The sequence below is a fragment of the Enhydra lutris genome, unplaced genomic scaffold (genome assembly GCF_002288905.1).
Source record: "Enhydra lutris kenyoni isolate GAN:26980312 unplaced genomic scaffold, ASM228890v2 scaffoldscaffold50, whole genome shotgun sequence".
NCBI lineage: Eukaryota > Metazoa > Chordata > Mammalia > Carnivora > Mustelidae > Enhydra > Enhydra lutris.
In genome coordinates this window covers 1,342,552-1,361,919 of record NW_019154134.1, presented here as the reverse complement: position 1 = coordinate 1,361,919, position 19,368 = coordinate 1,342,552, and the positions used below count along the sequence as shown (strand labels likewise).

The 19,368-nt window shown below is 44.3% G+C and overlaps 1 protein-coding gene across 4 annotated transcripts in view; it reads right to left on the bottom strand.

The window, feature by feature from the left end:
* The window catches only part of LOC111156914 (Rho GTPase activating protein 26), a 440,327-nt gene that overhangs the window by 316,163 nt on the left and 104,796 nt on the right, over positions 1 to 19,368 (bottom strand). For 3 of the 4 annotated variants that reach the window (XM_022518049.1, XM_022518047.1, XM_022518051.1), the window contains exons 2-5: positions 13,307 to 13,402; positions 11,674 to 11,735; positions 6,492 to 6,563; positions 1,062 to 1,163 (exon numbers count right to left, since the gene is read on the bottom strand). In XM_022518049.1, coding sequence (XP_022373757.1) covers positions 1,062 to 1,163; positions 6,492 to 6,563; positions 11,674 to 11,735; positions 13,307 to 13,402 — 332 coding nt within the window. The remainder of the gene's footprint in view (positions 1 to 1,061; positions 1,164 to 6,491; positions 6,564 to 11,673; positions 11,736 to 13,306; positions 13,403 to 19,368) is intronic. The other variant, XM_022518050.1, reaches the window with a different exon arrangement.

The following is a 19,368-nucleotide window of genomic DNA, read 5'->3' as shown; positions in this document are numbered from 1 at the left end:
AGCCTCTCTTTAGCACATACTTGAGAAAGGTCAAGCAAATTGTTAAAAACAAAATAACATTCATGTTGTCAACTTCGGACTTCCACTAGGAAACTGCTCTATCTCCCAAGAAAAAAACACCCTCACTATGCAAATCTCCATGAACTAAACAAAAATGATCAGAGATCCACAGCTGCAAAGCTAACTTATCTTTCCAAGTGAACATACTCTTCATGTCAATCCAGAAAGGCTCAGGGTAGATAAGATAAATTACCTTTTTTAGAAACAAGTTTAGGAAAGCATAAAGCATAGGAATAACAAAACCCGCTTAAGGAAAAAAGAAAAGGAAGCAAGAAAGACAGACTAATATCAAGTACTGGTTGAAGTAAATTTTTTTTTGGTTGGTTGAAATAATTTTTAAAAAATAACAACCAGGGCACCTCGAAGGCTCAGTTGGTTAAGGCTCTGCCTTGGGCTCAGGTCATGATCCCTGGTCCTGGGCTAGAGCCCCAGGTCAGGATCCCTGCTCAGCAGGGAGCCTGCTTCTGCTTCTCCCTCTCCTTCTGCCCCTGTCCGCGCCCCTCCTGCTCTCTCCCTCTCTCAAATATATAAATAAAATCTTTAAAAAATAATAACAATAGTAGTAACAATAAAGAAGGATGACCAAAGTGTTCCAGATGCTAATGTCTCAAATTACTGATATAAGGTAGGAAGACAAAAAGTAAGACAGGAAGTGCAGAATTAAGGTAAAGGGTAAGAGAAACAGGAAACCAGATTTCAGTTTGAAAGGAAGAAGCACGTTTTAGTGACTAGGGCTGCCCAATAAGGAGGTGCTTGATCTTGACCAGCAGTACCTGCCCCCATCCCACTAGTAGGTTGGACAGCCAGAAAAGGGGTGCTGTGGGCGGGAAGATACAAGGGCAATACAGGCAACAGGCATCTGATGAGGGATCAAGGTCAAGCTCCTGGTTTGTGAGGTCTTTTCAAACCTCAGGATTTTCTGGCAAAGGTGAGCCAGCACGTATCCCCTGTACCACACAGAACTTGAACACCTTATTCAGGATACTACTGAAGTTTCTTACCTCCTGAAGCTGCGATTCTTTCTTCTTGGAAGACAAATTTAAGTGTTTTTCTAAGATGCCACAATACTTTTCTGTCTCCTTGTCATACTTCTTTTTGGCTTCCTGGCAAAAAGAGGAAAAGAGAAAAAGTAAAATGTTGCAGGAATAAAAGCAATCTTGTCAAGACCTCTGCCTGTTCAATTTCATAGCTTCATCGTTCCCTCAGACCCAGAACAGCGGACAACCCAGCTATTTAATGTGCATTAAATAAAGCCACTCCCCTGCCAACAGCAGACCAATGGTTTTTGAGTGTCTATCATAAAGGAACCACCACAATGCCAGAAACAAGGTAAATACCAGTATTTAATAGTGGCAAAGCCAGGATTCCATGTCCTGAGAACCTCAGTTGTGAAAAAGAAATTTCTAATTTCTAAGTTCAAGAATATTCAGAACAGAGCAAAGTTACCTATGAAGCGAATTCCAGAGCACAAAGACCCAACTGAAATCTTAAGTGGGACAAGTCTAGAATAAGGGTAGTTCCAGCTTTAACAATGGTCAAAAAGTACTTAATACATAGACCTAATTTCCCTGGGCACAACAGTAGCACATGTGGGTCTTTAAAATGAATGAAGATTCAAAAGAAGACAAATGAATTCACAGAAGCATCATTCTCACTAACAAACAAATAATAAAAGCTAAAGCAACATCACTGCCCATAGAAAGGGTTTGAGATCATGAAAGTGTTGGACATCTAATAAATTTAAATAGAAGGGCGAGGTAGTCATATGGCAAGTTGCTTGTAATGTAAATTATTAATATGATACAAACTTGGTGCATCCTACATAGAGTGTAGCTACCTATAGACAAAGATTAGATGGCAAAACAAGAATAATCAAGTTAAGGAAATGGGATAATGGGTGATTTTCTTCTCACATTGGGAAATTTTTATTATCCTACATTAACAGCTTTCAAAATAAAAAATAATAAATATCATAATACACTTAATAATCCCTGCCAAATCACTGAGTCATTGAGATTCTACTTTTATCTCCCATTTTACAAATAAGGAAATTTAGATCTAGGGAAGTTAACTTGTAAAAAGTCATAGAGAGTGACAGAGCTGGGATGTGAGGCCAGAGAGGCTGCCTCCAAAGCCCAACTCTCAGTCGCACCTGAGATGTATGTTCACAGGCGGTCTCTTTTTTCCATCCACTTTCTAGTGGGGATGGCAAGCAAGAGGGCTAGAAGATGGTGGACAATGGCCTAATGAACATGATCAATTTCACTAAGTGAGCCCCTCAGTCTTACTCTTAACTTAGGTGGAACCCACAGGAACTAATTTTCTACAACTCCAAGGCCTCTATAGAGGAGAAAAAATTTTGCAGTCAGATAAGGAAGCTCAGAGACATCTCCATTCATTTCACAAAGATGTAACAAGTAACCACTCTGTGTCAGGCTCCTGTAGCCAATGGTCAAGGCAAAAGTGGTCCCAAGCCTTATGGTAGGGGTGTTCTAGTAGGACAGACACAATTGACCAGGAAACAAATAAATAATTATCGGCAGTCACAAGTGCTATGAAGGAAATAAGGTGCAGTCAGAGATTCCACAGATAGGGTGCTCCAGAGAGGCCTCACTGGGGAAGGGAGTGTGAGCTGCTAATCATGTGAGGGACAGGGTGGACCCTTCTAGAACACTAGAGCAGTAAGTACAAATGCTCCGGGCTTAACACTGGGAAGCCTAAGTGGCACAGGAATCACCAAGAAGCTCTCGCCTGAAGCCCTGACAATCTCCTGCCACATGAGGACTCCATTTTTCTGGTTGACAGTATGATTCTAAGCCTTCAAAGTGGGAGGACTCATCACAGACCCTTGTTAGCTGACATGTAACCATTTTTACAAACCTGAATTTTGCTTGGAAGACTATTTATACACAAGAACAACACAACATGCAGAAGCGAGTGAGGAAAAAGCCCGAGGAGACATTACTCCTTCAAATTTGAAGAAGGGTACATACAGGCTAGACACTTGATTTAAACAACTCTTTCTTGCATAGAAATCACCAACTTTGCGCTATGGCCCCAACTCCACTTCATGCTCACAGATCCACTCCAGCAGCCTGTCAGCAAGCCCCAAGGAGAACCCTGTGCTGCAAGAGCCAAGCCGGCCAGAGGTGAGAAAAGGCCAGTGAACATGAGTCACCAGCATTCTGTGACTTTCTGGCAACTTGAGCTGCCACATTCCGTGTTCAAGAGGACAGCCAGAGCTAACAAGAAAGGGAAGCAGTTTCTGTCCTGGAAAACAGCAACAAGACCTCTGAGGATAACTCTACTAAGATAATGGTCTTAAGTTGAGAGGGTAGTCTTAGTGAGTTTAAATTCTCTACTCAGATATAAGATGGTGCTTGCCTTCCAGGGAATCCACTGTGGCCACCTAAATGGATGAAGGACAGAATTAGGATTCTGGAAATGATTCCCAATTCTACATGGATCGATTCTAAACAAATCACTGCCCCTCTTCAGAACTGGGTTCTCTCATCTATTAAACTGAGGAGGACTCCAGGAGGTAACTGGTCAGGTTCCTTCCTCTTTCAGCTCAGAGTGTTTAACAAAGAATAAAAACACCTCCCCCCTCACAGGCCTATTAGGATAAAATGAGATAAGCCACAGGCCATTCTTAGCAGAGGGTCCATCACATAGAAAATGCACAATAAAATTCAATAATGATGATGATGATGGCAGTAGTGATGACGGCAGCTATCGTGGTGAGTGACAGTGGTCAAGTAGCCCATCATCTGAATGTGCCTCCTCCTTACTGAGAACACCACTTCCTTCCCATGCCTAAGGTCCCATGAGGGAAGCCTTCATAGCACATACCACAATTTGAAATTATGCTTATTTACATCTTTTTGTTTCATGTCGTTCTCCCCAGCCACACCAGGAGCACAGTACATCTTCACTTGTTCTCCACCATAAACCAGTGTGTAGTGTAGTACCAGGCACAAAGCAGGCACTCACCTATCTTTTTTAAATTAATGAACTGTATGTACTGAATCTAACAGCTAACATAAAAAGCCTATATGACAAGCACTGTTCTAAGCACTGTATGTGCGTTTACTCATGTCTTTTTCATAAGAACTCTACAAAGTAAATATTATCAGTGTCCCCACCCTACAGATCAGGAAACAGGTACAGAGAAGTTCAGCTACTCCCCAAGCTGGCATGCCAATGCAACAAATGAGGTTAGGGCCCCCTCTTCACCATAAACTTCTCCTTTCACTGGAGAGCCCAGCTCTCTAAATGCACCTCGCCTGGAGGAAAAACAAATTCCCCCAAACTCAGAATTCTGAACCCAGGGTCACAGTTATGCCCAGCTCCAGGGCTGTGCCCTACCACAGGGCAGCTATGCTAGCACCAGAATGACCACGGGTCCTCCTCCCTGGCAGCCTTCACTCCCAACACTAACTTCTGCTTCTTGCAAGTAGCAACAGGTTGTTATAGCAACTGAAGCCACACCAGAGCGGGAGGAAGGGTAATTTTAGCACAGGCAGAGTTCAGAAACTTCTACTTGGCTGCTCAAGAGCACTGGCTGGCTTTTAGATATTCCTTAGTCTGCTGCCTAGACTGTCTGGTGAAGAGTCTGTTTCTTTGCTTTCTCTTAAATGTATACAATACTAGGATATAAATGTGTGCATGTAGAGGGAGGGGAGGAACAAGTACAGAGAAAAAAGGAAATGACACAGGAAGAAGGAGGAAAATCATCTCCAACATCATCACACTATTCAAGAGGAATGAGAGATCAGAGTATGTATGAGAGGCAACACGTTTTGATGAGTGATGATTTTATTCAAATTCTTTCATTCTTCTACTTCTCACCTTCTACAGCCATACCCCCACCCCATGCCCAGAAGAGTAACTGCTCCTGTCATTACAATCACTGGTATTACCCAAAACGAGGCCACTCAGACTCCTGCTTCACCTCCGTGGCAACTGTGGGAATGCCCAAAACCAGGGACGGAGGGAAGAGGGCAGAATGAGAAGCATCCATGCTCAGAGGCAGGAAAGACTCTTGGAAAGAGGACTTGATAAGGAGGTCTGTCTGCTCCACTGCGGCCTCTAAGCTTTTCAGAATCCCCAGAGCCACTGCCATATGTTATCATGAGTAGGAAGCACAGGTCCCAAGGCCACTAAAGGGAAGGCCTGATTACTGGGCCTGCAAATATGAGAACTTGGGGAGGGACACTCATGGCAAATTCAAAGTCTTGGACAAACTTTTTATGGAACAAGACTCCCTTTTAATTTTACATTCCTTAATCTCTGATACAAAACCCATGAGCTTTAATTTCTTCATAAATGTAAAGTGTAAAATTGGTAGATAGTGCTATAGAACTGGAAGAAAAATCTTTGCTGTGGTCCATCCTTCAAACTACAGTCAACCATCCCTCTGAAGAACGTTCACTGAACAGCACATCATTTTTTCAGACCCTAACCACATTCATTTTCAGAAGCACGTGTGCTTAGGTGGGGAGGTGGGGTTGGGAGACAGATCCCACTTCATTACATTGCAGTTACCTATTCCCCACCTATTGGCATCTACCTCTCAAGGCCATTTCACAGAGGAGTAAAATTACCGTCAGAGCGATGTTGCCCAAAACCCCCTGCAGGTGGCGCACAGGACTGCGGCTGAAGAACTCATGGTTCCAGAAAAAAGAGGAAGAGTATCTGGTAAATCCTTCTGCTTTCACTGATCCCAGTGCAAACACCTTCTGTGCAAGTGGCCTCTAACACCCTACTACCAGTCAAACCAGCTAGATTTCTCACAGCACAGGGGAACCCTGGAGAATTCATCTTTCAAAAATGAACAAGATTCCCTTTGCACCCTTCTCAGAGAAATTTCAGCTGCAAGCCAGCCACATTTCAGCTGCAGTCCCTCCTGGTCAGTGGTAACAAACCAGAACATAGAAGTTGAAGCAGTCCTGTTTTTTGACCTGCACTATGTGGAATATGTACTTTTAAATTATTTGCCAATATTTTTTTAAACCAGGACATTTCAAAGAAAACTCTGACATTTCACTTTTTCTTGAAAAATTTCAAGATCTGGCAACAACGGGCGCATTTACACTCAGCAAAAATGAGCTCACAACAGGGTCGCGAGACCCTCAGGGCCCATTTTGCAACTCCCTGGTCTAGGCTCTGAGCCCTGGACTCTGCAGTAAGTACAATTCCACCTTGTCCAAGCACAGAGGTATCTGCTAACACAAGGAGGCATGGTTTCTACCTTTGCACAATTTATGAACTAGCAAAAAAAGATTAGGTAACAAAATACTAGAATGACTGCTCTGGGGTTGACCAATCAGTCTTACCTTAGACACCTGTGAGTAACTGATGAACCACTATATAAAATCCAAAAACAAGGCTGCCCTAAAATCCAAGAGCAAGGTTTGCATAATTCTCACCTTGGCAGCCCCAATCTGCTCCTTCCGAAACTTCTCCAAGGGAGTGATGAGCACCTCGCTGGCATTCTCAATCTGGTGAGGAAAAACAGGGCAGGGGAATGGGGTAGACACATACACAAAAGCAAATATCAGTTAAGAATTCTAGCAGTTTGGGCACAAAATGCCTCTCACTTTAAAATCTGAGTAAGCAGGGTGCCTGGGTGGCTCAGTCAGTTAAGTGTCTGACTCTTTTTTTTTTTTTTAAAGATTTTATTTAATTTGACAGAGAGAGATCACAAGTAGGCAGAGAGGCAGCCAGAGATAGAAGGGGAAGCAGTCTCCCCACTGAGCAGAAAGCCCAATATGGTGCTCGATCCCAGGACCCTGGGATCATGACCTGAGCCAAAGGCAGAGGCTTAACCCACTAAGCCAACCAGGCACCCCATCATCTGACTCTTGATTTAAGCTCAGGTCATGATCTGATAATGCCCCATGGCATTAGGTTCCGTGCTCAGTGCGGAGTCTGCTTGAGGATTCTCTCCCTCTCTCTCTGGCCCCTCCCCTACCATGCTCTCAAGCTCTCTAAATCAAATCTTTTTTTTAAAACTGAGTAAGCAATACTGTTGCACGTGTCAATTTTTCACAATACTTGAACAGAAAGCATGTCAGATCAAACTCATCATCTCAAAACATGGAATTCTTCCTGTGTGTGACTGATTCCTTAAAAATGAGTACCTTTTGGGGCGCTAGGTGGTTCACTCAGTTAAGCATCTGCCTTTAGCTCAAGTCATGATCCTAGGGTCCTGGGATTGAGCCCCATATTGGACTCCCTGTTCAGTGGAGAGTCTGCTTCTTCCTCTCCCTCTGCCCTTTCCCCCAGTCATTCTCTATCTCAAATAAATAAAATCTCTTTTTTTTTTTTAAATGAGTATCTCTGGGGCACCTGGGTTGCTCAGCTTGTTAAGTGTCAGCCTGTGGTTCAGCTCATGATCCCGGGGAACTGGGATCAAGCCCCGCAGTCTGTTTCTCCCTCTCCCTCTGACCCTCCCCACTGCTTGTGCTCTTCCTCACTTACTCTCTCTAAAGAATAAATTAAAAATCTTAAAAATAATAAAAACAAGTAATTTGAAAAACGTAAGCAACCATGTAAAGGCAGAAGGGAACTGGTGACAGGGTAGGATCTAAATTTCAGCTTCAGGGGAGTCCGCTTCTCCCTCTGACCTTCTCCTCTCTCATGCTCTCTCTCACTAATTCTCTCTCAAATAAAAAAAAAAAAAAAAAAATCTTTAAATTTCAGCTTCAGGTATATCTTATGAATGCCCATTCACCCAAGCCATATTTAGGTAGATATATTTTAGGCAGATCAACACTGAGTCTAGGTTAAGAGCAAGAAACACCTTTGGACGTGGGGTGGCATGAAAACCTTCCAAGTCTGACTTTGTGTATTCCTACCAGTACAAGAATCAGGACATCTGTGCCTCCAGACCACTGGCTACCTCTCAACCTCCCCCACCACTCAATCCATCAGGTCCTAGATGCCAACCATACCATCACCCCCATGCACCTCAAATGCACAAAACTAGTCCACTTTCCAGGCTTTTGCGTTTAGACATTCCCTCACATGCTTGATCCCCAAATGCTCTCATGAACGACTCATTTATTATTCTAATTGAGGTACTGGCTTAAAGGACACCACTTTAAGAAGGCCTTCCAGGATCACCCGCATATTCCAAAGAAACTTCTCACCACGCCACCAAGTGTTTTCTTCAGAAGATGTAGGCCAGCTAAAGTTTTCTAATTTACCACTATGCAAACACACACACATACCACTACCTCATAAAAAGTTCACTTGCCTACCATTTCCCCCCAAACACAGAAGAGTGCCGAAACAAAGAAGCACTCAAATATTTTTCAATGACTACAGGAATGAATGAATTATTTCTTGACTAGCTGCCAACTGTGTGACCACAGGCAAAGTATTTAACCTCTCTGGGCTCTAATTTCCTAATCTGCAAAATGAGTAGGCTGGATTGTTCCAGCTCTAGGAATCTATGGTCTATTCTAAGGCAGTAAAATATTTTACAATCTTTCCTTTTAAATCATTCACTGCTCACTTGTCACTCAATTAATTATTTCAGGAATCTTGATACAACAAAGCATTATTTTTCTAAATCACATGCATATACATCACAATGAAACCAACAGAGTAAATGCCAGAAGCCAAAGATGGACACAGCCAAGAACTAACTGAGCAATGGGAGGAATAAAAGGTGGCAGGTCTCCAAATTTATTGCCATTTGCTTTTTTCTCAAATTTGAGAGCACTTATCTAGGAAGAGAGCATTTTAACATGAGGGTTGCAATGTTTAACTTGTTTGATTTTTATTATTATTTGATGTTGCTTAATGGGCTCACTTGTTTAAAACTTCCACAAATCAAGGGTAAGTCTCCGAAGCTCACAGTGGTATGCTGAGCCCCTAAGCCACTAATTTTCACCCTAAGCTGCATGTCAGGCTCACCTGGGATGCTTCTAAAAATCCCAATGTCCAGGCTACACTTCAAACCAATAAAATCAGAATCTCTGTACTTCATCCTAGGAATCAGTATATTTTAAACTTCCCAAGTTGTTTCAATGGGCATCCATGATTGAGAACCTAGCCTTAAGGAGATGCTAAATACACAAAAGCAGTACCTACTCACCTGGGAACCAGGATGCCCAAGACCCTGTCCCAGTCCTTCTACTGCTTGCTATTTGCCTTCACCAGACCTCAGTTTTCCCATGTGGCCAATGAAAGACTACAGACAGTGAGAAATAAGGTTGTTCTGGGTCTAAGATTCTAGGACTGTGTAATTTCCACCAGTTGCAAGCACTATACTGATGCTGGGAACAGAAGCCCACTCTATGCCCTTCAAGAACATGGGACAGACACATGCAATGATTATCAGACACAATGTGGTAAATGGAGAATCCGAGACATGAGCTGGATACTAAGAAAATACAAAGCATGGCCAAATACCCCAGGGACTGAGAGAAGGCTTCCCAAAAATGTGTGGCTTTTCAAAGCTGAGCTCAGCTGATGAGGTACGGAAGGGGCTTGCAACGGCTAGATACTCAGACGCACACAGCAGAAACTCAGTTCACTGACATTAATAATAAAATTGCAGAGGCAAACTGAAGAGTATAATCCAGTCATTGTTCTCTTACCATAGGCCACAGCAATCTGTCCAGTATTCAGCTTGATTTGCTTACCACACCCCCCACCCACAAATACTGACTAGGCCAAGAATCAGACTCCAAAGAATCACTTCCCTTTCTCAGGCAGTAGCACATGCACAAACACACAAGCTTCCCCCTGCCCCCACCTACCACCAACCCTGCTGCAGCCACCAGCCTCCGGATTCTGGTTCAAGTGCCCAAAAATGAGCAATCAAGGAAAACAGAGAGACACTATTTCTGTCTTTCTGTGCAGGGCAGAAGGTGAGACCTTCTGCTCTATTGAGAATTTCAACGAAATTTCCCCATTCTTTGGTCTAACACAAATTTGGGTTTGAATCCAGACTGCAACTGTTTTTAACTATGTGATCTTGGGCATGTTAATCATTCTAAACCTCAAGATCTTTATCTAGACACTGGGATGCTACAGGTACCACCTCACAGAGTCATCATGCGGGTTAAAATTTACAATGTGTGCATACATAATGTCTTGGTCAAGACTACGGACTGAGCAGCATCTCCTGAAAATTTATAAGGGGAAGCCCTAACCTCTATCAATTAAACAAAGAGACTCTAATGGTCTAACAGCCTATGTAAGCCAACCAAAACCCAAGGCTGTAAATCCCTCAAGGTTAAGAAATGGAAACAACTAGGCTTTCCCAAATAAGGCAACAGCCTGCAATATAGCCCATCGTGTAATTTCCTTGCTACTTCCATATGTTCTCTATAAAAGTATTTGCTCTATAGTTCTGTCAGTAGAGCTTTCCTAAATATTTCTAGTTTGGTACTGTCCAATATGAACCAATTTTTGTTCAAATAAAATCTTAAAAATATGATATGCCTCATATTATCCTTTAATACCTTCTGCGTAACACTATCTGGAGATGAAGCCTTTGGAAGGTAATTAGGTCATCAGGGTAGAATCCTCACAATGGGATTAAAGCCATTCTAAGCAAAGACTGAAGAGCCATTCCGTCCCCTTTCCCTCCCATTTAAGGACACAGCAAGAAGGGGGCCATGTGTAAGCCAGGAAAAGTGTCCTCACCAGGAACCAAATCAGTTGGTTCCTTAATCTTGGACTACCCAGTCTCCACAACTTTGAGATATCAATATTTGCTGTGTAAGCCATCCAACCCACGGCATTTTGTTATGGTAATCTACGCAGATTAAGATAGTGGACTTAGTCTCAAATGATCAGTTTTAGCATGGGAAGAGCGGGAAAATCTTCATTGATAGACTCTTCCTAGGCCTCAGTAGCACTGCTAGCTTAGGGGCAAGACTTCCAGGGACAAACCAGCATGCAGCCAGCAGGGGGATTTCAAATCAGGCTTCATTCTTGGTATCTCAGCGATAAGAAGAGGATGCAAAAGAATTTACAGATGCGGAATCCCTCATCTGTTGATGTTGAGCCACATCAGAATGAGAATACAGGAGGTATCTCTTAAGAACCTGGAGATCAGCATTTGATTCTTGATTTTGCACAGTGCCTCCCTTGGAAGAACCTCTTATAAATGTCATCATTTACTCCGTGCCCATACACTACATACTGGGTGCATACTAGAGGGCAGGCACTAGGATTAGGCATTTCGGAATAAAAAGTGAAGGAGTGCCCTTCAAAAGCTCTTGCATAAGTTTACCAAAATGAGGAAAACAGGGAGCAGAGTGTGACACCTTCATTTCCACTCTGCCTGTAGGGAATTGGAGACCCCCAAAAGTTAATTAATTCAAAAGATCCACCCGTAAGTCATACCTTATGGGTGCACCTTACAGTGAATCTTTGGGAGGCCAACAACGTGGTTCTAACGTTATCCACACTAATCCCTTAACATTTGCGAAATGTTTCTAACCCTGCAAAGATGAGAAGATGAGGCTTGCTCAAGAGCTCAAAACACTCAAGTGGTGGAGGCTGGTCTCAAACCCAGTTCTACTGACAACTAATCTCTTGACATAATCACACTTATGGGAGCAAAAGCAGCCCAGCCGTACTCACCATCCGTATCCGTTCATCTTCAAGATTCCTGAGGACAGTGGCAAACTCCTGCAAAGACCTTGCTGGAAAAGAGAAAGTACCATGAAAGGGACATAGAGAAATGGGCCTTTGGGAGCCTTTCCAGGTATAGCTATTATGTTGTGGACTGAAATCCCTCGGCACATGCAGAATCCTAAAGTCAATTGCTTCCCAAGGCTCCCCTTATCTTTTAATCATTAACCATTCAGGATGACCCCCCGAATGCAGGTTAATTTCACCTGGAACTCTAGCTGGGAAAGGATTTCCTTCAAAGACCTGCCTGTTCCTGAGACTACCCAGGGCTGATGAGGTGCTGGCCAGCTTCCAGACTATAGACTGAAAAGGACAGAGTTCTGCGTAGGAGTTGAAGGATTTCCTGCCCAGGATCTGACCTCTTCAACTTTGGTTGTGGGACTGCGTCAGAAATCAACTTTCCTCTGATACCACAACTGAACCAATGTAGCTTGCAATACAAGCCACATCTCTGGCTTCTCCTTGGATTCTTCTTCCTGAGTCCTCAAGCCACTTGTGAATATAATACACTATAAAAATGCAGCACGGTGGTCAGACATGGAGAGTCCTCAACAGAATAATTCCCAAAGGCACAGGGCAGTAAGTGCAATAGCCCTGAAGATATTCAGGACATACATGAAATGTTGGGAGCTCCAGAAGTTACTATAGTAATGCATTTTCATTGCTCTCAGCTATCTCCCAGCTGCCTTCCCTCAACCCCAGATCCTAGCACTCTGTGTGACAAGAGGAATTCAATAAGCATTTGACAACTTTTTCAATCCTTGCTCACCCCTAGAGCTAACCAAGATGCCCAATGTAAGAAGAGTCAAGGGCAATGACTAGACCCTGCCAGAGACAGGTGTCTTGACACTGCAAATCCTCTGTGCTCAGCACTGCCTGCAAGACACAGGAGGTAAAAGAAAAGCAGAAAAGAGAACCAGTACAGCAATCAACAGTAACCCTTCCCTCAGCCTCTGGTTAAAGAAAGGGGGAGGAGAGCTGGACAGCAAGCTCCTCTGTCCATCTGAAGGCAGGGGCAGCTATGGAGCTCCATACCACAAGTGCCAGACCTGAATGTGGGGCCAGCTGATCAGAGTCTCCAATTTTCAAAGAGATGGAAAACCAGAACTTTACACAAAGTCGATTCATATGTTAATTCAATTTTAAGAAATGAGTGCCTAAGAAAACATGGTTGTATTCTGATTTCAGCCCACAAACTATCATTTACAACCTGTAATTCTTTCCTCATCTGCCTGTCTTCTGGTCTTGCTCTAAGTTCTATAGTACCAGAGCAAAGAAAAGTCACAAAAACAGCCAGAAGCAAAACATTACAGGAGGGTGGAGAGAAGAACCCCATTGCAAACCTTCAAGCTGCCTCCTACAGGCCCCAGGGTGAGAGAAGTGGTCTCAGAACTCTGAGAAGCAGCCCAGAATAGCCCCCTGGCCCCTGACCCTCCCTACATTCTGCCCCCTCCACTGTTGGTGTGGACTTCTTAATTTATGACACTTAGATACTTCCTATCACAGGAAAAAGGCTCAGTAAGAACACTGACAGTTATGAAGTACAGTGACTCATCTTATCAGACACATGGTTATGACTTACCTATACACATTTCATCATCTGTTTCTGCATCTCCTATGCACTGAAATTTAAATTCATTTAAGGAATCAGCAAATTTCCTCTTCGCCAAAGACAAATCTAGCAAGAAAAAGAGTAAAAAATATGAATTACTGACGTAAATTGATTTTCACATTTGCTGAATGTTTTAGTCCTTCTACTAATGTAGCAGCTAGATTTGGTCTTGAGGCTATTTCAAACACAACGTAAATTCAAAATACTGAACAGCTGTTTCTAACATGAAATTCTTACTGGCTTGAAAAATTACTATTTCTGTTACTTTGCTTTAACCATTCCAGTCCCAGTTCTAATTCCTCAAGCCACATACTGAGTCCTGTCATATACGTTGGTCACAGGTGGGAATCCAGGAAGAATTGGGGGTCAGAGCAGCCTGCCACCAACCTCCCCTGTGGTCCAGCAGTGGGTAGGGAGCGGGAAGAAAGAGCATGGAAGTGCCCCGTTCCCGTGGCACAGGAGCTCCTGGACTCCTCATTCTGCCTCAAGCACACGTGAGACTGAATTCTCACAACCCTCTCGGCTCCCCCTCATGAGGACGGTGGCCAGCCAGCATGACAAATTCCCATCTGAACCATTTCCCTGGGTCATCGCGTTCCCCACTGCCACAAGAACAAAGCCCTGGCACTGTTCTGAGTTGGGGTAAAAACACACCCCACATATGTTATCTATAAAGAAAGTTCTTAGAAACCCTTGTCAAATCTAAAAAATAAGCTTTCATTTAAGGCAGTATTAAAAGCCAATGATCCCTCCTGAACCCTCAGCTTCTGTTAAGGGTATAAAACCACCCAGGTACCTTTAAGTGGCCTGACAGACACAGCTGCTTGGTACAAATGTGCTTAACTTAATTCCATGTGCAGCCTTCCTGCAGATTAGGCTAATCATTCAAATTACCCTCATAGATGTTTCCCTTATTGAAGGGGAAATGGTATTACGTCCAAATTCCCAGAGGAGGGAAATAGGAGGCATAACTGGCAACATGCACTGGCTTTAATGAGATATAGGGAGGAGGTTGGGAGGATTCTGGCTTCACAGATCGACATAATCTAATGGAACAAAAGTATCCATGGGCTTCAGCTCTTCTCCTTTCTAGTTCCCAGATGTGTTCCTTAGAGTGGGGGGTCATGTTTTTCCCCATCTTTTGGTTTTGTTTGTTTCCTCTCTGTGTACCCGGCAGTGCGTCATGCTCAGTGCATGCTGAATAATGTGTGTGGAGGGCAGTATACAAATTTGACCACTGGTGTGCAGCTCGCCAATCCCAGAGCTTACTCCAAGCAGTAGGGGCCAGTGGAAGAGCCTGGCTAAGCAGTCCTGCTGTTCTCAGGTTTGGGGCTCAGGCTTACCACACAGACACCAGGGGCTCCTGCTCGAAAACCACCCTCCTGTGGGCTTGCATGACATGAATCCCAAGATAGCATGGCTTATGCAAGGCCCTCCGATCTGCACCAAAAGAGGAAGACACTTGAAGTGGAAAAGGAGAATCCAGGAGCCACCAGCCAATACTCTCCGGTCTCTCCCTGGTTCAGTCACTTTAATGCAATGGTGCTAGGCAAAAAGTCCAAAGATCCTGGCAGAGGAGTCAGCCATCTCCTAAAACTGGCCGACCCAAGCTGAAGATATCCCTAAGAATACCAATCATTCCCTGGCAAGTCAAGAAAGAAACAGATTTATCTCAAAGTCAGAACACTGTGAGGAGGAAAGACAGGAGGCCATGGGCAGGCAGGATAAAATAAAGGAAGAATCACCTTTCAGAGTGGAAGACAAAGCCCCCAAGAAGGCCAAAGAGTATCAGGTATAGAATGTGGGCACGGCTGTGCTCGGTCTCACTGGAGTCAGAATGTTCTGATCAGAAATCACAAAGAAAGGCTTGAGCCAAGAGTAAGACTAGAGTTGCTTCTCTATCCACCTAACAATCCTCTGTGCCTCCTCCATAGGCAAGAAAGACTCAAGCTGGACAACCATCTCCACACGGTGGAAGAAAGGTGAAACTTAAGGCTGGCTTGGGAAACCTCCCAACACGCACAGAGAAGCTATGCTGCCAGGAGCAGCTACCAATGAGGATCAAGGAGTGGATAATCCTGCACAACAGGGCCTTTGTGGGGCCTTTTCATAGGAGGACCCATTTCACCTGGAGCAGAGACTGTTAGCTTATGACCAGAAAGTAACCTTATTTCGTTGTTGAGTGACACAGAGCGCACCTCACCACAAAATAAGCCTGAGAAGTCATGTGGGCCCCACAAAGCTAATAAAGAGGCCTCTCCCCCTGACAAAAGAATTAGGTAATGAGTACTAGTCTGGAGTCCATGCTGGGTTATAGGTCAGTGAGCACAGCTAGATAGACTAAAAATCCCAATTATTGATATCTGGAAAGGAAATCACCATGGGCTTGAATGGCTCATGCCTGAGAGAGAAATCTTGGTAAAGGTGTAGGAGGACAACAGGTATTTTGCTCGTTCAGTATCCACTCCCCAGTTTTTGGAACAGCAGCTCAAGCTTGTTTTATTCTATATTTTTAAAAGATTTTATTTACTTAGCAGAGAGCAAGCACAGGCAGGGGAGGAGGCAGGCAGAAGGAGAAGCATGCTCCCCGCTGAGCAAGGAGCCTGATGTGGGACTTGATCCCAGGACCCAGGAATCATGATCTGAGCCAAAAGCAAATGCTTAATTGACTGAGCCACCCAGGCATCCCTCAAGCTTGCTTTGAAGAACCTCCACTTTTATATTTGCCTTGCATGGGTCCTGGTTGTAGGCTGGTCAGCCCCCTCCCTAGCCCCTTGACCTCACCCCAACCTCACCTGGCTCCTGGGTTCAAATTTTAGCTCCACTATTTCCTAGAAGTGTAACTACCCCTAGTTAGGCCTAACTTCTTATTCGCCTCACCTGACATAAGTTGTCAGCCCCACCTAGGTCATCAGATTGTCAGGAAACCCAGGAAGACACACTACACAAGCACTCTGTACACTGTCAGCTTCAGGTCTAGGCAAGGCTGGGCTCTTCTTCCCTAATGTGTGAATCCTGCAATGACGAAGTCAGAGAAGATAAGCAGGACTACCTATGCTGAGAACTCAGCTAAGTAGAGGAGTGATATAAGAGCACACAGCTCAAACATGGGGATCTAGGACTCTATCAGCCTCTGGCAGCCAAGAGCCTTGTAGCATGTGGATACGCCATGCTGCCTCACCCTGTTAAGATAAAACCCTGTTACTTGGGACAATGAAGAAGACATCAAAAAAAACACACGGATTCTTGTCTACTTCAACCCAAATGACCAGTAGAATCTTATGTTGATGATCAACTCTGCCACGCAGCTATAGGAGATTTCTTTCTGGAGCTTTCACTGTGACCCAACAGGAATCTAACATGCACACACCAGTGAGAGGAGTACAGAAAGCAGAGAGGCTGGTACTGGTGCTGAGAGCATGCCAAGCTTCACAACACCCTGCTTGTATAACCCCACGGTGTCATGTTCAGTACAAGATAGAGGAAGGCGCCAAAAGTCAATGATATTTACTATGCAGAAACATCTGTTGCTAGAAAGGCAGAATGCCAGCCAGAGCAGACAGGAGTCGTAAGTCTGGGGAGGCCAAGTATTTGCCTTACAGAATTAAGTCACCTCTGCCTCTGGGTGAGGAGACCAGGCAGCTAAGCGACACAGAAGCAGCTAAAAGTCTAGGCATTGAGGGACCACTCTCAAAGGTGTCTGCTGACTGGGGAACAGAGGGAAGTGCTCTTCTCTTCCTGCGGATGCCCATGCTCTGCCCCCGGATACTCATCGCACAGAGTGCTAAGAGAATTTAACCTAATTACCAATTCTTCTTTCAGTAAAAGAAGGTTGATGCTTTTTAAGTTGGGCTCTACCTTAGGTTACACAAGTTTTACCTCAGTACCACAAGTCAAGCCATTCCCATTTTCTTTTGGGGGGAAATTTAACATCTATGTGCACACACAAACAAACATACCATGCTGAAAGACTCAAGGTAACCTCACTATTACATTTATTTCATGCATCTCTTACCTTTCTTTGATCTCCAAATATATAACTATCCATAAACTTTTTTTACTCCTTGGTCACATCTCCCTGGATTTAGAAACTGATTACAGTTAATGAAGTCCAGCTGCCAAGGTAAGTATTTATGACAAAAATGGCCTGTTGGCTGCTTAAAGCATAAACATTGAAGTCCTCAATCCTAGCTAATCCTTCCCTTCTCTGAAAGTCAATTACACTTACTCTCTGTGCCTGATCACCTTGTATTTGGAATGATTCCAGAACCATGCATGAGTGGTTGGTTCCCTGGTGTAACGTATAGTAAGTGCCTGAGACAGGCCCAGACGAGGCGGCCCTCAAGACATGTTGCACTGATCTGACTGGACAGAGCCACAGATGTTGGCTTACAGGTGGAATATCTGGGATGGCACAATAAGAGGACCCATAGTGAGGGCTGGAACATGGACATGAGTCCCCAAGACTGCAGCTTGGCTGCAACTCCCATTCTCAGGTAAACTTACCACTCTCTAAATCAAACTCTCTCTCCTCTCCTATCTTCTCAAAAAACAGCCAACCAAGGACCTCTTCCTGCATCCCCAGTTTGGCAAAGGGGGCCACCGTCTGTCCTGTCACACAAGTCAAAGTCACACACCCTCATATCATCACCCTTGGTAGCATGGTATCCTTCCCAAGTGTGTCTGTCTTGCCTCCTAAGCATCTCAGTTCTATTCACACATCCCTATCACTATCAGCAACCCCTAAATCAAATGCCCCCATTTGCCTGGGTAACTGCAACTGCCTCTGCTCTGGTCCCCCAAACCCACTTTTGTTCTTTCAATCAGTTCTCCCCTCAGTCATGTCAGCTCCAATAGTGAATCCTGCAAAGGGCTCCCAGAGTTCTAAAAACCAAGATTAAAGTCCCTCCCAAAGTCTGAGAGGCCCTGCAGGGCCTAGGCCCCCAACTCCCTTTCTGGAGCCAGTTCCTTGAACATCCTGCTCATCCTGCAGTCCTTAGAAGTTCAGTCCACTAAAAAGCCTACTCTGACTTCTGTAACCAGGCCAACCCCTCCCCTCCCCTCACTCTAAGTCCTATGCACCTCTTTTTTTTTTTTTTTTTGGTACCTCCTTCTTCATAGCAATTTTATATTGTTCAGGTGGTAATTCTATTAGTACCTCCCCAACTAGTAAATTCCTGAAGGGTGAGAACTGTGTCTCTTCATGCTCACCACTACGTCCTCACAAGCTAGCACATCACCTGACTGAGAGCAAGAGTCACAGAAAGCACAAAGTGGGAGGGGAAGCTGGGCACTTTACTAGCTCCCTGCACTCATCAAAGGTGAAATTCCCGATTATATAATTCATTTTGGGGGGAAAAAAGTTGATTAGATATATATTGGAGGAATTTCAAACTCAGGTAAGTCTGGCTGAAGCTTGTATATATAGGAATATGCTTTCTGTTAACATAAAACCACCTCCCCTAATGTTGTCTGTTGAGGAAGATTCCCACAGAGCTGTAGCAAGAGCCACCAGGAGGCATATGGAGTAAAACCTTCTCTATAACCAAGAGACCAGGAGAAATGGGCTATAAACATGTCTGGTGGGGCGCCTGGGTGGCTCAGTGCGTTAAAGCCTCTGCCTTCAGTCTGGTCATGATCCCAGCGTCCTGGGATCAAGCCTGGGGGGGCCACGGGGCTCTCTGCTCAGCAGGGAGCCTGCTTCCCTTCCTCTCTCTCTCTGCCTGCCTCTCTGCCTACTTGTGATCTCTGTCAAATAAATAAATAAAATCTTTAAAAAAAAAAAAGTCTGGTGTTGGCCACAACCATGTATGCCCTTTCAGCCCCAGGCTGTCCCCAAGCCAGGAGCTAAAACAGACAAAGGTAGAGTTCCAGAGACACTTCTCTTTTTGCCCATACCTGGGCCAGCTGAAAATATATCCTATCAGAAACCATGCTTGGGGACAGGCATTTCCCAGTCTGCAAGTGGCATTTCAAACCTAGTGCCACTGCTTAACTGTAAGAAAAGCAAGTGTTGTTCCTTTGTTCTTCTA